The sequence below is a fragment of the Lonchura striata genome, chromosome 28 (assembly GCF_050655825.1).
Source record: "Lonchura striata isolate lonStrDom1 chromosome 28, ASM5065582v1, whole genome shotgun sequence".
In the NCBI taxonomy this organism is placed as follows: Eukaryota; Metazoa; Chordata; class Aves; order Passeriformes; family Estrildidae; genus Lonchura; species Lonchura striata.
In genome coordinates, this window is record NC_140730.1 from 6,933,654 (window position 1) to 6,952,864 (window position 19,211).

The window sequence follows — 19,211 nt, forward strand, 5'->3', positions numbered from 1 at the left end:
ATCATGGTTTGGTGCAGATCAGGGTCCCCAGTGCAGGATGAGGGGCAGGACAGTCAGCAGGGATGGGATAGGGATGGGCACGGGGACAGGGATGGGAACGGATATGGGCATGGGGATGGAGATGGGAACAGGGATAGGAAAGGGGAAAGGCATAGGGTAGGGACTGGAACGGGGATGGGGACCCCCAGGGATAGGAAAGCAGATGGGAATGGGGACAGGAATGGGGATGGAATGAGGAGGGGAATGGGGACGGGAACAGAGATGGGAGTGGTGACGGAGATAAGGATGGGGGCAGAGATGAGTACTGGTGCAGGCAGGGCTCAGCGGCGGGGACCAAAGCTGCCCCGGGGGGGCGGACAGGACGGTGCCGGGCGGCGGAGACGGGCCCGAGCCGCGGCCGACGAAGAGGGCGAACAAAGCGGCGGGGCCGGGTGGGCGGGGAGGGGCCGGTGCGGGGCCCTCCCCGCCGCGGGGCCATAAAAGCAGGGCGGCGGCGGCGCGGGCAGCGGAGCGGCGCGATGCGGCTCGGCGGCGCGGCGCTGCTGCTGTGCGCGGCGGGGCTGGCCGCGGCCCCCGCGCCCGCACCGGGAGCCGGCGCCGAGCGGCGGGCGGCGGCCGGGCGGGAGCGGCGGCTGCAGTTCGCCTCCTGGGACGAGGTGAACGTGCTGGCCCACGGGCTGCTGCAGCTGGGGCACGGCCTGAAGGAGCACGTGGAGCGCACCAAGGGCCAGCTGCGGGAGCTGGGCGGGCGGCTGAGCGCCCACAACAGCTCCCTGGGGCGGCTGCTGCGGCAGGCGCGGGAGGCGCAGGAGCGCGGCGAGCGGCTGCGGGGCAGCGTGCGGGAGCTGGAGGGCCGCGGCCGGCAGCTGCTCAACCTCTCCGAGGCGCTGCGGCAGCGGCTGGAGGAGGTGGCGGCTGACAAGGACGCGATCCAGGGCCGGCTGGAGCGGCTGGAGGGCCGGGTCCGTGTGGCGCTGCAGGCGCGGCCGGCCGGGAACCAGAGCGCTCGGGACCTGGGGGCGCTGCAGGTGAGCGCGGCGGGCACCGGCATCCGCCGCAGCAGCGAGGGGGTGCAGCGGGATGGGGAGGACCCGACAGGCCCTTGCCGCTGGCACCGAGGCGGGGAGCGGCGGTGGGGGGACACCCCAGACCCTGGGAACGACTGCGGGAAAGACCCGACTGCCCCGGGACATCGGGAGCAGCTGGCAGGGATCGGCGTCAGGAGAGCGGAGGGGTCTGGGGGCACCGGGAGCGCCCTCCCGGGAGTCTTACATAGCCAGAACTCCCCGGAGCTCATCTGGCTCTTCCCCTGCAGTCCCTGATGGATGCTCAGAACCTGCGGATCGAGGAGCTTCTGCAGAAAATCAAGCAGCAGCAGTACAAGCTGGACAAGCAGAACCTGCAGATTAAAAGCCTGCAGAGCAAGGTGAGCCCCTGTCCTGTGCTGCAGCCCCCAGCCTGGCCCTACATACTGTGGATACCCTGGCGTGACACTCCTGCTGTCCCTGCTCTGGTGGTCGTGCTGGTGCTCCCTGGCTTCGGGGGCGCCGAAGGAGCCACAGCTCTGGTCCCCATGCTGCAGTGTGTCATCAGGACGTGAGGGTAGCAACCTGCAAGCTTCCAGAGAGTTTGCATGGAGCAATAGGAGGAACTGGTGGGTGGGAACAGCCTCCCTGGGCTCTGCCTTTGCGTTCCTCTGCACAATAAACTCGCTAGCATGGGTGTGAAAAACCACAATCGTTCCTGGCTTTGCCAGGACTGGGCATCTCCTGTTCCTCGAGGTTTCTAGGCAAGTTCAGCCCCAGCTTTGGCCGCAGGGAGTGGCTGGTGTGTGGCTGACCTGCTCCCCTGAGTAATGGAGTGGAAAACAAGCGGAGATAAAACCGTTCTGACTTGTGCATTTTTTTTTAGGTCAATCTACTAATTCCCCTACATCACAACAAAACACAGCCTCCAAAGTGGAAGATAAACCTGAAGAAGAGCCTCAACCTCACCAACCAGAGTCAGAATGGCAGTGGGGAGCCCGTACAGACTCAGAGTGAGTATCTGCTTCCGCTGCCCTGCTTGTCCATGCCAGAGCAAACCTGTAGCAGTTGCGACCTTTTGGGAACAAAATGTTCATTTGCCTTGAGTCAGGATGCGAGATTTGCTTGAAAAGCTGGAGCTTGGGAGTATGGGCAGAGTGAGGGGATCTGGAGCACAGGCAGAATCCTTGCCTTCTGGGCCAGTGTCAGTCCAGCAGGAATTTAAGGATTAAAGAGGCTTTTTGCTGCCTGTTGTTAGGTATGCAGTGGGGAGTAGACAGAGCCTGAGAACAGGTATTTTATAGAAAGGACTGGCAGGCGTGGGGGAAGGGTGTCTCAGCTCTTCTGAGTTAACTCTTGTTCACCTGCTCGCACTTCACCAGGCAGGTGTGAAGTGTCTTTGCTGTCTGTGGGAGGAGGGTAGGGTTAGGGAGCCCTGGCCTGAGAGCAGAGCTGTGTCTTGTGTATCTCTCTACCTCGGCTCATATTCAGAGCTTATCTTGTGTGTGAAATGCACTGTCCTTAGCTGAAGGTGCTGAGTTGAAGTGGATGCTCACAGCCCTGGGAAATGTGCATTGCAGCAGGCAAGTGGATGCTGCCATCTGCAAGCTCCTGGCTCTGCCTGGAGCATCCTCTCCCCTGGCAGCAGGACTGGAGGGGCTCCTGCAGAGCAAAGGGCAGCAGAGTGAGTGTCCCCAGCTGTGCCATGTCCTGCAGCCTCCCTCCAGACAGGAACTGAACTGATGTCCCTGCAGGGTTTGCTGGCCAGGAGCAGCCAGCATCATGCTGTGTCAGCCAGATCATAGTACTGTCTCTGCTGTGCTGCTGTCTAGGGATCTTCAGCAGGATGAGGAGGCATGAGGAATTCCTGCTCAGGGCCTGGCCTAGCAGGGATGGTTATGGGAAAACACATGATAATTTTTCTGTGGAGCCTGGGGCTGTCACTGGTGTGTCTGAAAGCTGGGTGGGCAGAACAAAAGGGCTTGTCCACAGGGACAAGAAGAGAGGTGGAACGTGGTGCTTCAAACTCTTCCTGGGGCACAGCTCAGTGGGGCTGTGCAGGGTCAACCTTACTAAGAGCAGCACTTACGAGCCAGAAAACTCTCTCAGAACTTCCCTCTCCTGTTTTTTTCCAAGTTCTGCTTTGTGACTTGCCTGCAGTAGTGTGTGTCATAGAACAGTTTGGGTGGGAAGGGACCTTTAGAGGTTATCTAGTATAGCCCTTGGGTTATGCTTGGAGATGGGCTGGGACCTTTGCTACTTGCTGATGCAGATGTAGGATGTTCTGGCTGATGCTGACTACAGAAGTGTCTGTGGTAGTGGAAGGCAAAAAGAGCTGCAGCCCCCACAGATGCTGTGTCAGCTCAGGACCTTCCAGTGCTGCTCTGTCCCTGATGGAAAGACCCTGGACATGCCAATTCTGTCCCACCAGCTGTGAGCTTCCCCTTTTCTTGCCTAATCCCTGATGTTGGTATCACTGACAGAAAACAAATTGGCTTCTTTCATTATCGAGTGAGTTCTCTGGCAAATCTTAAAGCACGCAGGCTGGCCCTGTGCCCTCTGCCCAGGGAGCCTTGTGGCTGCTTTCGGAGCAGGGGAATGCTGGGGAGGCTTGTGCCGGCAGCTCCCAGGCTATTGTCAGGCAGAGCCTGGTGCCAGCACGGCCCTGGGGAGCGGCGCTGAGCTCCAGCAGCAGCCCTTGCAGAAAGACCCTTTTATTTGCATCCAGTGAACACAAGTTTTTTCAGGGCAGGACTGGCATGGGGCCAAGCATGTGAAAGTTGAAGGCTCAAAGCTGCCTGGAGAGTGAGAGGTTTAATAGCTTGCAGAAAGAGGATCACGTCTTTGGGCAGAGCCTGTGCTTGCTGGCAGCCAGCCGAGTAGGGGAAAGGTAGAGCCCTGCTCACGCTTTCCCTGTGGCTCTGAGACTCCAAAATAATGGGGCTGGGTTGGGGTGGGAGAGGGGGAGGCAATGCAGGCAGCTCTGGGCATGCCCTGCCATCCCTGAGGATGGGTGTTTATACCAGGTTAGTGACCTTCCCTGTGTCGTGGCTGGAAATCCTGTTGGGTGAATAAGGCAGATACAGCCTTGTTGTGTTGCTTGGCTAAATAAAGGGGGAGGGAAAAGGAAACACAGGAGCAGTCAGGAGGGCTTGTTCTGCTGGTGCCATTTGGATGTGCAACATGAACTGGAACTAACAAGCATGTTCCTCAAACAAAAAGATTGAGCAGAGGCTGTTCAAGCAGCTGCGTATTTTCAGCTGCTGGAGAGTCCCTGTGGCACCTGGGGAACAGGGACCAAGTACAGCCAGGGCCCAGAAATGAGAAACAGGGATAGAGTTGACTTGTGCATGCTGGGACCACTAAACATCTGCCTGGTACCATCCCACCGATGCTGGAGAGGAGGTGAGGAGCTTGGCAAGCCCAGCACCTCCCTGCCATGGCAATGTGAGCAGGGGCCTTGGCTGTAGCGATCCTTCCTCCGAGCCTGGTTTGCTTCCCTGCCTGCATTTACCCAGAAAGTGGGGATATTCAGGATGCACTCAGCCCCTGCATTTGATCCTTGATGCACAATGCCCTCGATCCCTCTGTCATGGCTTTCAGGGTAGGTCTGGGGCTCAGCTTGTCCTATGGTGGCACCAAGCCTGCCCTGGAATTGCCCTGGGGGTGTGAGGAATGTGACCACCAGCTGTGCTGGCTGTGGGAGAGGGGCTGCCCCTGCCGAGGAGGGGAAATTTTGTAGGGGGAGGGGAAGGTAAAGAGAGGAATATGTTGGAAATGGGTGAAAGGTGATGGCAGATGTCATATTTCTGTCCCCTGGGACCCCCCTGACCTTTCCTCCAACTGGGGCTCTGCTCTTCACCCCAATGCAGCATCAAGACTCCCCAGCACTCAGTGAGGGTGGAAGAGGGTGATGTTCTGCAAGGGCTGATTTTATTCTTGGCAGCTCAGAGGACCTTCTTTTCCCCCTCTGTCTGCCCCCAGGAAGCCCCTGGCTGCTGGAGGAAGCTTTTCTCTTTGCTGCTGCTCTGAATCATGGTGTCAGCCCTGACCCTGGGGCAACTACTGTGAGGGGACCCCCATGGCCAGCACCCCAGCACAGCCCAGGGCTTGTCTTGAGGTTGTCTCAGGGTCATGCTGGCAGCAGCTGTGAGCCAGGGTAGCCAAAGCTACAACCCATCCGCCTGGCCTGGGGAGAACAGGGCCCCTTTGTCTGGGGGTGACTGGGGCACCTGTCCCTGATAACAAAGAGCCCCTTGACTGTGCAGCACCCTGGAGCTGAAGTCCCTGCACATCCTCCTGTGGCCTTTTGACTCGAGTGTTGTAACAGGTTCCCCCTGCTTCATCTCTCTCAAGTGCTGTGGGTGGTGGTTCCTGGATGGACTTTTATCAGAGCTGTTGAAATGGTGTTTTGCTGGCAGCTCTGAGCAAAGTCCCTCAGAGGCAGAAGGAGCAGTGGGAATCCCTGGGGGTGGAGTGGGATGAAGCAGGGTGTGGCTTCACCCTGGGCAATCCACTCCTGCAATTAGCTGGGGCTCCCAGAGTCCACCCCCCACTCCTTGACTCCTTGTCTCAGTCAGTGCATCTTGGAAAAAGGGTCTGGTGCTGTGCCTGTTGGTGGCAGGTTGCCCAGCAGGGACCACCACAGCTGCTGGGAGAAAGAGGTCATGTGCTGGATGCTCAGCCACCTTCCTGATGTCAGGACTTTGTCTTTCTCTCTGCCTCTGAGGCCCCTTGACGCTGCTTCAGCCTTGTGTGGGATGGGGACGCTTGGCCCTGACATTGCCCCACCCCAAATGGGCCACTCCTGTCTGCAGGTGTAGAGGGACCTGGGACCTCCTCTGTCCCTCCTTGATGGGGAGCCCTGCTCTCCAGCTGAGCTCACTCCAGCCTGGCCCAAAGCCTGGCTTTTCCCTTGGATGAAAGCCCAATGAGCTCTGTATGAATAAAAGGGAAGATGTGGGGTCACAGTGTTTAAAGATGCTGGAGGCAGGGGCTGTTGTCCTCAGCACGTGTCCAGAGCTGCAGCCACTGCTGTGTGCAGCTGAGCGGGCTCGTGCCAGGGCTGCCAGTGCTGGGGCCGTGGTAGCAGCAGCCTGCTGAGGACGTGGGGCTTGTGGCCATCTCCTCAGCTGCTGTTTCCTTCCCCTGCAGAGCTCCCAGAGGGTTGCCACCAGCTCTTCCTGGCTGGGCAGCAAAGCAGCGGCATTTTCCAGGTGCAGCCCATGGGATCTCAGCCCTTCAAAGTCTACTGTGACATGACCGCAGGTAAAGCCGTGCAGTGCCCCACAGCATCTGGCAGGGTGGTCTGGTAAATGATAACCCCAAGGGACTGTGTTTTCCCTTCCCACAGAGGGTGGCTGGACAGTGATCCAGAGGCGCATGGATGGCTCTGTGGACTTTGACCAGCTGTGGGATGCCTACAAGAATGGCTTTGGAGACCTTCGTGGTAGGTGGATGATGGTGTCTATGTTCTCACTGTGTGATAAGAGAAGCTTAGCAAAAGTTATTCCCCTTGCTGGCCTCTGGAGCTCTCTGTGCTGGAGCACAGATGTGGGCTGAAGGGATGGGTGGGACACTGCTTGCAGAGCAGGGGTCCTAGATCTTCCTGATGTGCCCAGCAGGTGCCACACAGTGGTTCAAATGCTGCAGTGTCCTAGGTTGTCCCTGCTTGTCTCTGGAGCTTGCATGCATCTCTGCTTTTCATGGCATGTTTGTGTCCCTGCAGCCAAAGTCATGATTCTTATTTCAGGTGACTTCTGGCTGGGCCTGGAGAAGATACATCACCTTGTCCAAGAGGGAAAATACAATCTCCTGGTTGAGCTGGAAGACTGGGAGGGGAATTCCCAGGTGGTTCAGTTTGTCTTCAGTCTTGGTGGTGAGAGCACAGCCTACACACTCAACCTGCTGGGGCCTCTGTCTGGAGAGCTGGAAAACGCCATTGGGGAATTCAGGCAGCTGCCCTTCTCCACTCGGGATCGTGACCATGACCTTAAAGCTGACACAAACTGTGCCAAACACCTCTCAGGTCAGTATGAGGTCTTCCATCCCAGTATGTGCACTTCCCTTTCAGCCCGCGAGGTTTCCAGCCCTTTCAGTCTGGTGATGGTCCAGTGGGACCCAGACCCTGTGGCACTAGACCCCTTTGCTGTTGAGCTGGTCTTGTCCTCTACTTCCCTGGGACAGCTGCTTCTTTGGGAAGAACTGTGCAGGCAACCAAGAGGGAAGCTGAAGCTGAGGAGGGAGGATTCATGATTCAGGTCTTGGCCCAAGCACCTGTCCTCATAACAGCTCTGCTGCCTGCCACTTTGCTTTGGAACCTTTTCAAGCAGAGCAGAAGCCTCCCTTGCCCTGGCTGCTGAAGGGTTGGAGGGGGGTTTTCACACAAGGAGCAGCAGCCTGGATTTGCAGATGCAGCCTGAAGTCATGTTTGATCTGTGAAAGGTTTCCCAGTGCATGGAACTCCTTGCTGTACATGAGGTGGTCTTGTAAGGTTCTGAAGCTCTGGGAAAGTGGGGGAAATAGAGGCATCAGCTGTATTGAACCTAGGTTTTTCTGGGTGGAATTTCTATGAGTTAAAATTGTGCCTTCATTGCCCTTGTAGGTGGTTGGTGGTTCAGCACCTGTGGCCACGCCAACCTCAATGGGAAGTACTTCCGCTCCATCCCCCGGCAGAGGCACGAGCGCAAGCAGGGCATCTTCTGGAAGACATGGAAGGGCAGGTACTACCCCTTGAAGTCAACCATCATGAAAATCCAACCTGCAGCACTGGAAGCAGAGCCCTAAAGTTCATACTTGAGACTTTCTCCATGGAGCATGGACCTGAGCTCCCTCACTCAGTGTTTACAGAAATCAACCTCCCCTTCCTTGGTTAGAAGCCCTTTAGAGGCACAACACTATTCCTCACTAAAAGTAAAACAGCTCCACGTTGCCAAAACCCCTGAATGGGAACTCCCAAATCTGAAGAGGAGCCCCAGGAGGGAGAACCACCTCCAAAGCATGCACAACGGTCTTCTCACCTGCCATGTGCTGCTGTGGGCAGTTCAAACTGTCTGGTGCTTTCTGTCCTGTCTTAACATTTCTGTACTCTGTTGATGGCCTGGGGCAGGTGGGGCATGTGAAGTGTCTCACTGCTCTGGACCACAGCACTGGGTATGGAGTCTTGCTGTGTCCTGTCTTTCACTGTTGTTCCCAAATGATGTCCCAGGTACCATCCTGTGAGAGCCCCTGGAGCCTCCTTCCTGTGGGGCTGGGGGCAGTGAGCCTCAGGCAGCTCCATCTGTGCAGCCCCTGCCCCCTGAGGTACAGGGCTTGCTGGGAAGGCTCAGGGTGACCTCAGGCTCACTTGCCTTCCTTTTGAAGACCTGTATTTCTGGCTGTGCTGGAATTTGCTGGGAGCAGGGAAAACTGCTTCCAGCTCTAAGGTTGTTGGGTGAGATCCTGCTGCTGGTTGCCTGAGGGGCCAGGTCCTGGGGAGTTCTGCCTGCTGCATGCCAGTGATGCTGGGGGTGGGCAGGACAAGCACTGGGACAGCACAGATCCAGAGCAGTTACTGTCCCTGGGTGGGACCAGCCTTGCTGTCACTGTCAGCCCCCCAGAAGTAGGGGCTGCCTTCTTCCACCAGACACCTCCTGCTTCACAGAGTGACTGGACCTGTCCTGCATGTGTGTCCCAGTACTACAAGGCCAGGGGACAGCAGGGTTTCTCTGCAAGAGCCACACTTCATCAGGTGTGTACCATGATGTATGGCATCACCTCTGCCTTTAGGGTGGGTGTTTGGGGAGAGGTGGCCAAAACAAGGCCGTGAAAACTTACAGGCCAAGCTGCAGTCTTGGGGCTTCCCAAGCATCCTGCCCTATTGAAGTCATATTGACTACTATGCTAGAGCTCCTAGCTGCTAAATACTGTACATAGTTGTTTGTAGGATGTTGGACTCATTGATGAATTCTGTTTCAATTTGTTTTCATATTTAAATGTAATGTTAATAACAATGTGGTGTAATTTATAAATGTTGATGCTGGAAAGGAAAGCAAGTGTAGTTTGTGTATTTTAAGCATTTTTTGTACTAAAATATCTTTTCTGAAGATGTCTTTTAATAAAAACAAGCCTTTAAGTGTCCTGCCTGGATTATTTTCCTGATGGTTTATCCGTGGCAGGTGTGTTGGGAGCATTGTGATGGTTCTGCATTTGAAAATTTCCTTTGTTGGAATTGTGACCTGAGCACTCTGCTCCCTTCTTGCTGTAGCCCTATGGAGCTCCTCTGAGATAAATTGCTGCTATAGGGCCCAGCAGCAGGTTTTAATCTGCTTGAAGTTTATGGGCTCCTAAATTTATTTTCTTCCTGGAAATTAGACTGTGGGACAGCAACTTTGTAAGTGCTGATGTGTTGTGTTTTCTAATTCCCTGATTGCAGACCTTTGAATGAAGGGGGGATATTCCTTGGAGGTGGCTGGAAAAGCCTGTGCCAACCCATTGAAAATGGGCAGAGTCTAAAATCTGGGTAATCCAGGCCCAACAAAGTCAGCTGATCAGGGCAAGGCCCACTAAATAGCATCCTTTTAACTGCTCATAACAAATGTGTGCAGTCATGTTTAAAAGCATTTATTGTAACTTTTGTGGGGTGATTGTAGATGTAGGAATGAAATGAGCTGGGGATGGAGTAGGGATCTTTAAGGTGATGGGGGTAAATTCCAGCAGTGCTCCCAATCCCATCTGTATTTTTTCTCCAGCTCCAATATACTAGAGCTGGAAAAAATCATAGGTGCTTCTCTGGCTGGTCAAGGAAGGAAGAGGAAAACCTGCTTGTTGCAGGAAGAAGAGATGAGACTGGTCTAGTCCCCCAGGCAGCTCTATAAATACCTAATGTACCTAAATCTGGCCCCAGCTCCCACATCTGTCCTGTTTCCCTGGGGGAAATTCCAGGGTTAATGATAGCTCCAAGCACAACTGTGCAAACAACCTATTATATGCAGCTCTGTGCTCACTCCTGCACTCAGAAATGCATTTTTAATATTCTCTTTCCTTAATTCAAAATTTGCTTAATCCTTGAGTGCAGCAACAGATACTGGAGTGCATATTTTAGTCTGGATGCTAAAGTGATGCGACTGAAGTGGGATTTATGCATCAAATAGAAGCTAGTGAATGAGCTCTTCTGCGATGCCAGGTTTTGGGTTTTTTTGCAGACTTGGGGTTTGCTCCCCTGTGATGCATTTGATCTACAGGAGGTGCCTGGTGTATGATGCCAGCCAGTACCAGGCACCATCCAGGGTTTGACAAATGCCAAATGCCCTAAACCTTGCCTATCCTAGGGATCACAACTTCTGCTTGCTTTCCTGTGTGTGTCAGTCTTGCCTGTCCATCAGCATCAGTGCCACCGATGCCCCAGGGCCCTCGGTGCCACACTGGAGCACGTGGCATCCTCGGGCCCGTTCAAGCTCCCTCTGCAGAAGCTCTGGGGCTGTTTTCATCTGAAATCCCTCACCTTTTTCATTTCTAAGCACTTCAGCTGCAGCTGGTGGCAGCAGCTCGGGGCTGCCTCGGGGCTCCCTCCAGCGCTGCCGGAGCACGGGCGTCCTCCAGGAATGCTCCCAAAACCGGCCGTGCTTCCTGCAGGGGATGGCACCTGGGCCTGCAAGAGCGCCCAGCAAAACCCCAGCGAGGGCTGGTTAAGAGCTGCTTCTGAAGGTGGGGATGATGGAAGACCAAAGGCTGCGGGGTCTGGGCAGGGTGGGGTTTTGGGGCAGCAGCGCCGTGGGGCAGGCTGGGGCTGTGCTGCAGTGGCTCGCACGGAGCTGGCGTGCCCCTCAGAGCTCGGAACCATCAGTAGGAGCAGAGTGACCTGGGACTCTCGCAGAGCATCATTAGATCAAGCTGAAGTTGTGCATCAGGCACCAACATCTCAAAATAGTGTCTGTGGCCCCAAAAAGTGAGGATAGGCTCAGCCTGCTGCACAGAGCTCCCTCTGAACCGTAACAACAGCCATTGAGAGACATGACAACAGAGCCTCAAGCTCTTTTTCATTCTTCAGTAGAAACCAAATCGTTCTTTGGCAAAAATTGAAGGTGTTTGTGTGTACACAGAGCTGCACCAGCTTGGATGGGCAGGTTGAGCCCCTGTATCTATGGCACCAAGGTGCTGGAGTGAGTAAGCCAGAGGCATCACCTGAGCCCCCCATCACCAGTGTAGCACCACAGCAGGGGTATAAAACAAAAAAACCAAAAATTGGTGTTTTGAATGGGGTCCCATATGTCCAATTTCATAAATCACAAGATTGAAATTTAACAGCAATTTTAACTGGGGTATAAAATAATAATAACACAATCAAATATAATGAAATGGTTACAAAGAGTAATTTAGCAATGGTTTGGATAAAGCATAAGTGAAACCAATTGGGGTACAGGGAGGGCTCCCCACCCTGCCACCCATACAAAGGGCAAAAGAATCCATACACAACTTTTACTGTATGCTAATACATATTCATCAATAGTTCCGGTAAATCTCCTCCCATTTTTGATTCTTGAAATCTACGTCACTCTGCTGCATGATGCATGCTCCAATTGTTGCTTTGGGGTCTTCTGGTCTCTTCAGGGGTCTTCTTGGAGGAAGGCCAGAGGTCTTCCTCGCTGTCCTCTGAATGACCTGGCAGGTTGCACATGCAGATTGAGCTTGATGCATTTTCTTCCAATTCAGCTTTATTATTTCATAGATAAGACCATTATTTTAGGTTCCCTATCTGGAATGGTCCCAATTTTATTAATATTCAAGGTTGATCCTGTTCTGGGAGTTGTCTTTTAAATTCAATTGATGCCAATTTTGGTTTGGGAGTCACTTCCTGACTTCCTCCATTTCCAAGGCCAAATCCAACTCCTACATCCTGCTTTCCACATGTGTTCTTGAAGAAACCTATCTACTTCGTAACACTAATCACATATACTTTTCCAATTATTTTCACAAATTATTGATATAAGTACAACTTACTCAGCACAAATCACATCCATTTATCACAATAGCAAATCTCCACTGAGACCAGAAACACAGCCAAGGAACAGCAAACTGAAAGCAAGAGAAAAGTTCCCCACCCACCAACAGTCTCCAGGCACCCCCAGCCCAGCACTCAGCCTCACCAACACTAGCAAGGGTCACACTTTCAAAGTCATCCCCTGGCTCCCAGTGCCTCGGGGTGCCTGGCAGACACAAGGCTGCCAGGAGTCTCCCATTTCTCCCAGAAGCTTCAGCTCTTCTGCTGGAGCTCAGCAGCACTGAGCACAAATTGAGTTTCTGTGGACGTGCCTGGCAGAACTTTGCACCTGCACCTTTACCAGAGACATGTCCCATGCAGTGTTCTGGGGTGGCTCCTGGAGGGTGCTCACGAAATCCCAGGGGTTCAGATTCCATTAAGAGGGTGGGAAGGGGAAATCCTGGCTCAAGCATCCCAGACAGGTGGCTGTGTCTCTAGGACACTACAAGGGTTGAGGCTCTCAGGATGAGCTTCAGTGTCTCAGGTGACCATTTTGAGCAAATTTTTATCACATTAGAAAAAGAAGCAATTGGCATAGACATGACAGCTCTTCAAAGTGTGGACCCCAGAAGAGTTTAACAAAATATTTGGGGCTAGCAGGACCCCCGCTGGCTGTTGAGGAGCACAGGCAGTGCAGGTGGCTCAGTGTGCAGCTGCAGTGGGAGCTGCAGGGTGTGCTCGGGGTGTGTGGAGAGTCACGGGCCAGGGGAACCCTCTGGAGTCACTGGAGCTGTTGCTGTGAAGGGGCTTCGGTCCTGACAGTGGAAGTCTGGGGCAATGCCACTGGGATGCCCAGAGTGGCATTAGACCGGTCAGAAAGGAAAGTTTCCTTAATAGTTTGTCGATCCAGGTGGGACTCACAAGCCACCACCTTTGGAGTCTTCCTTCTCCAAGCACCCAAATGCTGCTACCAGGTGAGTTCACCTGCATCTTTGGAGCAGGGAGGAGCCTGAGTGTGGCTGTTCAAATTCCCTGAGCACATTCAATATAAATGCTAAGAGTGGACGTGGGCCCCTCTGTTGGGCATTATTTTGCTCAGATTTGGGGACACTCTGGCGGGGATTGGAGCCCCCCGGGAGGCACACAGAAGGCGGTAAAGTATATTCTTTTTAGCATGTAAAAAGGTGGTTCGAGTCCCTTTTAGTGCTTGAAAAGGCAGGAAAGAAGCATGGACAAGAAGCTGCCTTGGCCGAGACAGCGCAGAAGAATGCCCGCTGTGCCGGGAGCGGTGCCCGGGGCAGCCCGGAGCATCCGCGCAGCGCGGCGGGGCCGGCGGTGCGCGCAGCGGGCTCCGGGGGACAGCTCTGCCCGGCGGGGACTGAGGGTGCTCGGTGGCTCGGGCTGAGCTGGGCTCGGAGGAAAAACACTGAAGGACAGTGCTTGAAGCATTTTAAAAGACACAGTGGGTACCTATACGGTATTTAGGTTTGGTGAATCCTTTGAGACATTTTAATCTAAGACTTGATTAAAAAAAAAAAATGTGGGCTTCTGGAAAGCTTTTGTTCCAGCTCCCAGGAGAGCCATGTCTCTGGGGTATAAACATTCTCGGAGGGAGCTGCTCCCTCGGGGCCACTGTGCACACAGGAGTCTCCTCAAAAAGGGAGATTCAGGTAGATCTGCATCCAGAGGCAACTCAGCTTCCAAATGTGTGCTGCTTGGGTCAGTTTTCCTGGAAAACTTATATTTTTTGTGAATTCAGATTTAGTTGTAACTATTTGAATGGATTGTTGGGGTGCAAACTGGAAATACCATGGAACATGTTCTCCAGATGTGTGTCAGCTCACACACCACTTTATTTTTGTATGTATATGAGATTCCCTGTGGATATGCACTTGCTTATAACATTGGTATTTTTGTATATTTCTAAAAGAAGATTTATAAAAGCACATTTTTCTCCATGTACATTTATATTAGGTGAAAGGATCATAAACATACAAGTAATATTTGAAGACTTCCCTCAGTCTTCAAATAAGGAGGATAAGGAGGACTGTTGAAGATCTGCTGTGTTCTATCATGAAGGGAGGGAATCACCTGTGGCTGGGACTAGTGGTATGTGCAAAGCAGCAGGAAAACTTCTTACACTAATATTATTTCTGTTTCTCTTGGGTTGGAAATGGTGCGTATATTCTATTCCTATCTGATGGGGCAGTTATCTTCTGTTAATTGAGCAGGTTTTTTTTATCTCTTCCACAACCCATCCTCCCTCTGGGGAGACATCTGCTGTTAATGGGTTATTGAGTGTAACTGCATGACTGATAAAAATGACAGCATCCCAATTGGGAGATGCTCTGCCCAGGGGGAGGAGCCAAGCATTGCAAACTAGATATAATCAGAAATCTGGAAGACCACAGTTAGCCTTTTCCACTAGATTCCCAGAGGACCAGCAGCCTTTTCTACTGAATTCCCAGAGGAACACTAGGCCCATTTACACCACCACTGGATCTTCAGAGGAAAGCTACACCTTTCTACAGGATCACTGCTTCAACAGAACCACATCTGTCACTCCAAGAGGACTGGAGCCACCATTTCAATTAGACTGCTATCAAGACCCTGACCCACAGGGTGTCAGGTCTTATTCTGACTCTGTCAGTGTTGTTTAGTATTACTGCATTATTTTATTTTTATTTTCTTCCCTGATAACGAAATGTTATTCCTGCTCCCATATCTTTATCTGAGAGTCTCCTAAATTTCAAATTTATAACAATTCGGAGGGAGGGGTGTTGTGTTGTGTTTTGCTTTGAATCCATGTTTGCCCCTGTTCTCCTCCCTAATCCCCTCCCTTTCCCAGTTGCCAATTTTCCCAAGCCCTTCCTTAACCTCCTCCCTTCCAAGTTGTCAATCCTCCCTATCCCTAGCCCTTTCTCCAGAGTTCTGTGTCTGTTTTGTTGCCCTCGAGGTCCCATTTGTTACTGTGTATTATTCCCCTGCCCTGTTTTCCCTGATAGGCTCATGAGCTATTTGCTCCACCTTATACTCCTCCCTTACCATATCCTCATTGGTTCACTTTCCTAGACTGTGCCTTCTAAATTACTGTATAAAACTTCTGTTCACCCCCGCCAGCTTGGTGTTTGGGGTCTCACGGTCTGGGGGCCCAGGAATAAATCCATCTTGTCCCACCCCAAGCCCCGTGCCATTGCTGTCTGTCCCTGCTGATAGCTGGGATTGCAGAGCTCGCAGGGAACAGTCGTGCCCCCGCCGCAGCCGCCCCGCATGGCGCGTGCTGCTACAGGTGGGAGCAGAGGATGGTTCCCTCCTTCGTCTTTTAAAATAAACGGGCCAATCTGTGGGGGCACCCGCCTCACTGAAGGAGAAGAAGGGGAAAGAACATCTACGACGAAGAACATCAGTGAGCTCTGCCTTGGACTCCAAGAGGAGCCGAGCGGAAGACTTGAGGCTCCAGGACTCTCTCATCCTCGCCAGTGCTCTCTACCCCAGGCTACCAGGTGCCCTGAGGGGGTGGACTTATCCCAGGAGGAGGAGAGAGGCTTGTTGAATGGCTCACATTAGGCTGAGCAAGGCCCTGAACAGGAGGCGAGGTAACATCAGGATCCCTGCAGGGCAGGGCTTTGCATTGGGACCAGGGCACCAGGGCCTGACAGTGGCTGTGCCCAAGGCTCCGGGCCTCGAAGCACCGGGAAGCACGGGGAACACCCAGGTCCCTGGAAGTGACCAGCTGAGGAAGATAAAGACCCCAGTTTATCGTGATTCCACCACAGAAGTCAGCTCCTGAACCGGCTATGGAGAACCACTCCGGGGCCGGCGCCTCCTGACAAGAAGCTGATCCGAGGGGATCACCACTGGCACTCCCTTGGATCCCCAAGGCGAATGGCCAGAAATGCCTCCACCCACACTCTGGGGGTAAGTGAGCCAAAGCAGGGCATTTTCCTGGACAATGGGTTTAGTCTCCACAAGCTGGTGGCTAAACTTGCAGAGACCACAGGGAACCCTCCTGATCCGAGGGGATCTTCACCGTCACTCCCTTGGATCCTCACTCCTCCCCAAAAGGTTGGGGCATCCCCTGAGGGTACCCTCCACTTATCAGGAGGGTGCTTTTCTAGTCTCTCTCTTACCCAAAGCTGGGCTCTCCCCCAAGGCTGGGGTATCCCATTAGGGTTGAGAGAGTACAAAATACAAGAATAGGGCAGAAATTTTCCATCAAATGACAGCACATTTATAAGAGTAGGGGAGAATCTAATGTTATGCAAGAAGCCCCTGACATCCATGCACCTCGTTGAAATCCAGCTGCGTCAGGGTCCTCCCCTGTAAGTTCCCCTGTGGCTTCTGTGAAGCTCCCTGTACCCTCTGTCCCTCGGACTTCCCAAAACCCTACCCTATCCTCCCTTGGGGATGGTGTTGGCCACAGCACCCCAAGCGTCCCGCCAGACACTGTTCAGAGCTCTCGAGGGAACTGCAGTGCACCCGGCACTCCTTTCCAAGGTGACGCTGGCCACGCAGCTTGGAACCCACTTTCCTGCCTTGACCCTTCTTCTCCAGCCCCAAGTTTCCACCAGCCCCACCCCTTCCGCAGAGGCCCCTACACGAATTGTGTGTCGGAGGCCAGTGCCCTTTGTTGGAAGGTGGGGTTGGACCATCCCCATTCCTTATTGCGGCTCTTCCTCTGTGGGGAGGATCGCCTATGGGGCCTCCCGCCAGGGGACCCTCCTTCTTGGGAGATCACCCTCTTTTATGGAGGGACCTCCTTCGGAGGAAGGTGGAGCTGAAACCCACACCTGGAATCCTCCATTTTGTCTCTCCCTAGGATGGCGGCGCCCAGGTCCGTCCCCTTACCGATAGCCCATAACACTTGTGGCAGTCGCCAAAGTAATCAGATTTCTTCTTATGAACTGAATCAATTACTAATTCAACTAGCAATTAATTTTTGGAAGAATCTCCCCAGAGCCCTTGACCCTTCGAAGCCTTTGCGGAAACCCTTCCAGATCATTAACCTACAAGCTTCCACAGTTGAGATAAATGAAAAAATGAACCAAAAAGAACAATTTAAAACATATTTTAAATATAGGAAAAAGAGACATGAGGCAAGTGTTTGCCCATCAAAGTCAAAAATTTGTTTCACCTGTAAAAAGGTCACATAGGAAAAAACTGTCCAAAGTCAAAAAAACTATCATCTGAATAAAAATAAAAATAAACAATTGAATGAATATAAAACCAAAATTATTCAAGAGTGACTACCCAAGTTCCCCATCCATTCCCTTAATTATACCCCACTAAGTGTTCCTTTTAATGTCCATATTATTTTAAAGTTTTCACAGTACACTTTGGAAAATGAGTTCATTAATTTACCTTTAGAACTTATTTAAACTTCATGATCTTTGTTGATTTTTGTTTAACCATCTTCCCATGTTTTCAACTAAATTTCTTGATTAAAAAATTGTTTATTATATTCTTGATACTATAAAATAATCTGCTTGTTAAGTTATATATTATAGAGAGAGGAGTCACTCTGTCCAGTTAATACCCACTGTTACATAAAATAAAATGAGCAAGACTACATCTCCATTTGCTGATCATATCCTACAGGAGGAGTGACCTCCAAAATCACTTTCAAACCCCAGAAAGCCAGATCCTGCAGATTCCTTGGTGATTCATGCTTCAAGCCAAGTCTTACTTCAAGATAATTCTGCTGCAATTCCTACTCCAGACCCTGATTCCGTATATAATGACTTTGTACATTTTATATTAAGTTTCTTATGTGAAGAAGATCCTTGCCCCATGTGTTATGGTCACGAGTAGTTCATTTTTTCCTGATAATTTTTGAATTGTTTTCTGTTGCTGTAATAATTTGTCATATACTTAAATCTGTTATATGATAGATTATGTATTTGATATGTTATATAATAGATTCATTAATTTGTTTTGAACCCCAGAACTCTCCTCTTTTGTAAAAAGAAACGGGAAGATGTTGTGGTGTGTTTTGCTTTGAATCCATGTTTGCCCCCTGTTCTCCTCCCTAATCCCCTCCCTTTCCCAGTTGCCAATTTTCCCAAGCCCTTCCCTAACCTCCTCCCCTGCAAGTTGTCAATCCTCCCTATCCCTACCCCTCTCTCCAGAGTTCTGTGTCTGTTTTGTTGCCCTTGACACCCCGTTTGTTACTGTGTATTTGCCCCACCTTATACTTCTGTTCACCCCCGCCCCAGTCTTGTCTGGGGGCCCAGGAATAAATCCATCTTGTCCCACCCCAAGCCTGGTGCCATCCCTGTCTGTCCCTGCTGATAACTGGGATTGCAGAGCTCGCAGGGAACAGTCGTGCCCCCGCCGCAGCCACCCTGCAAGGTGCGTGCTGCAGCAGTCAACAGCGGCTGAACATGAGGCCAGGAGTGCTCAGGCCAAGAAGGTCAACAGCCTGCAACAGCCAAGGTGTGGCCAGCAGGACCAGGGAGGTGATTGTTCTGCTGAATTTAGCACTAGGGAAGCAGCACTTCGAGTTCTGTGTGCAGTTCTGGGCCACTCAGTTCAGGAAGGACATTTTGGTGCTGAATTAGTCCAGAGAAGAGCAATGAAGCTGGTGAAGGATCTGGAGCAGGTGTCTGATAAGGAGCAGCTGAGGGAGATGAGTGGGCTCAGCCTGGAGACAAGGAGGCTCAGAGGGGACCTTCTTGGCCTTCACAACTTCCTGACAAGAGGGTGGATCCAGGTGTGGGTTAGGCTTTTCTACGTGGCAGCCAGCAAGAGGACAAGAGTGTGGCAGCAGCTCTCTCCACAGGGAGCTGCAGGCATAACTTTCCCAGGCACTGTCCTGGGGAAGGCTGTGAGAAGATCAGAGAAAAGAATGAGAAACAATTCTTATTGTCACTCGCTGCACCTGCTGTTGTGAACATGTGGAATGTGTTATGGAGACTTGTTTACCAAAGGGCGATTTCTTAATTGGCCAATAGTGATGGACTTCAAGGACCAAGTAGGTCAAACTTTATCGGACTGTCTGTAAGGGCAGCGAGTTTCATAATAAGTATACTAATATAGTATAATAAAGTGATTGATCAGCCTTCTGGAATCATGGAGTTGTGAGAGATGGTCCAAAGTTTCCTTTTTTGTGCCTCACAACCATCACAAGGACCTGAAGACCACTGGCAGGAGTTCTGGCCTTGCTGAGGTGGATGTGGACACTTGCCAAGTGATTGTTTGCAGGTGTGCTCACTGTGCTTCTACAGAAC

General features: G+C 52.2%; 1 protein-coding gene across 1 annotated transcript; it reads left to right on the top strand.

Moving 5' to 3' along the window:
- The first annotated feature begins 511 nt into the window (after window positions 1-511).
- Window positions 512-9,144, top strand: ANGPTL4 (angiopoietin like 4). The gene is made up of 7 exons (XM_021528285.3): window positions 512-1,028; window positions 1,316-1,426; window positions 1,912-2,038; window positions 6,180-6,293; window positions 6,379-6,474; window positions 6,778-7,053; window positions 7,630-9,144. Exons 1-7 carry the CDS (start codon window positions 519-521, stop codon window positions 7,809-7,811), a joined length of 1,416 nt encoding a protein of 471 aa, XP_021383960.2. The 5' UTR covers window positions 512-518; the 3' UTR covers window positions 7,812-9,144.
- The last annotated feature ends 10,067 nt before the right edge of the window (window positions 9,145-19,211 follow it).

Excerpts from the sequence above, each read along its gene's own strand:
- ANGPTL4 (XM_021528285.3), top strand. The coding sequence starts at position 519 with ATGCGGCTCGGCGGCGCGGCGCTGCTGCTGTGCGCGGCGGGGCTGGCC. Across the intron at positions 1,029-1,315 it reads GGGACCTGGGGGCGCTGCAG|TCCCTGATGGATGCTCAGAA; the intron begins GTGAGCGCGGCG and ends CTTCCCCTGCAG. Across the intron at positions 6,294-6,378 it reads CTACTGTGACATGACCGCAG|AGGGTGGCTGGACAGTGATC; the intron begins GTAAAGCCGTGC and ends CCCTTCCCACAG.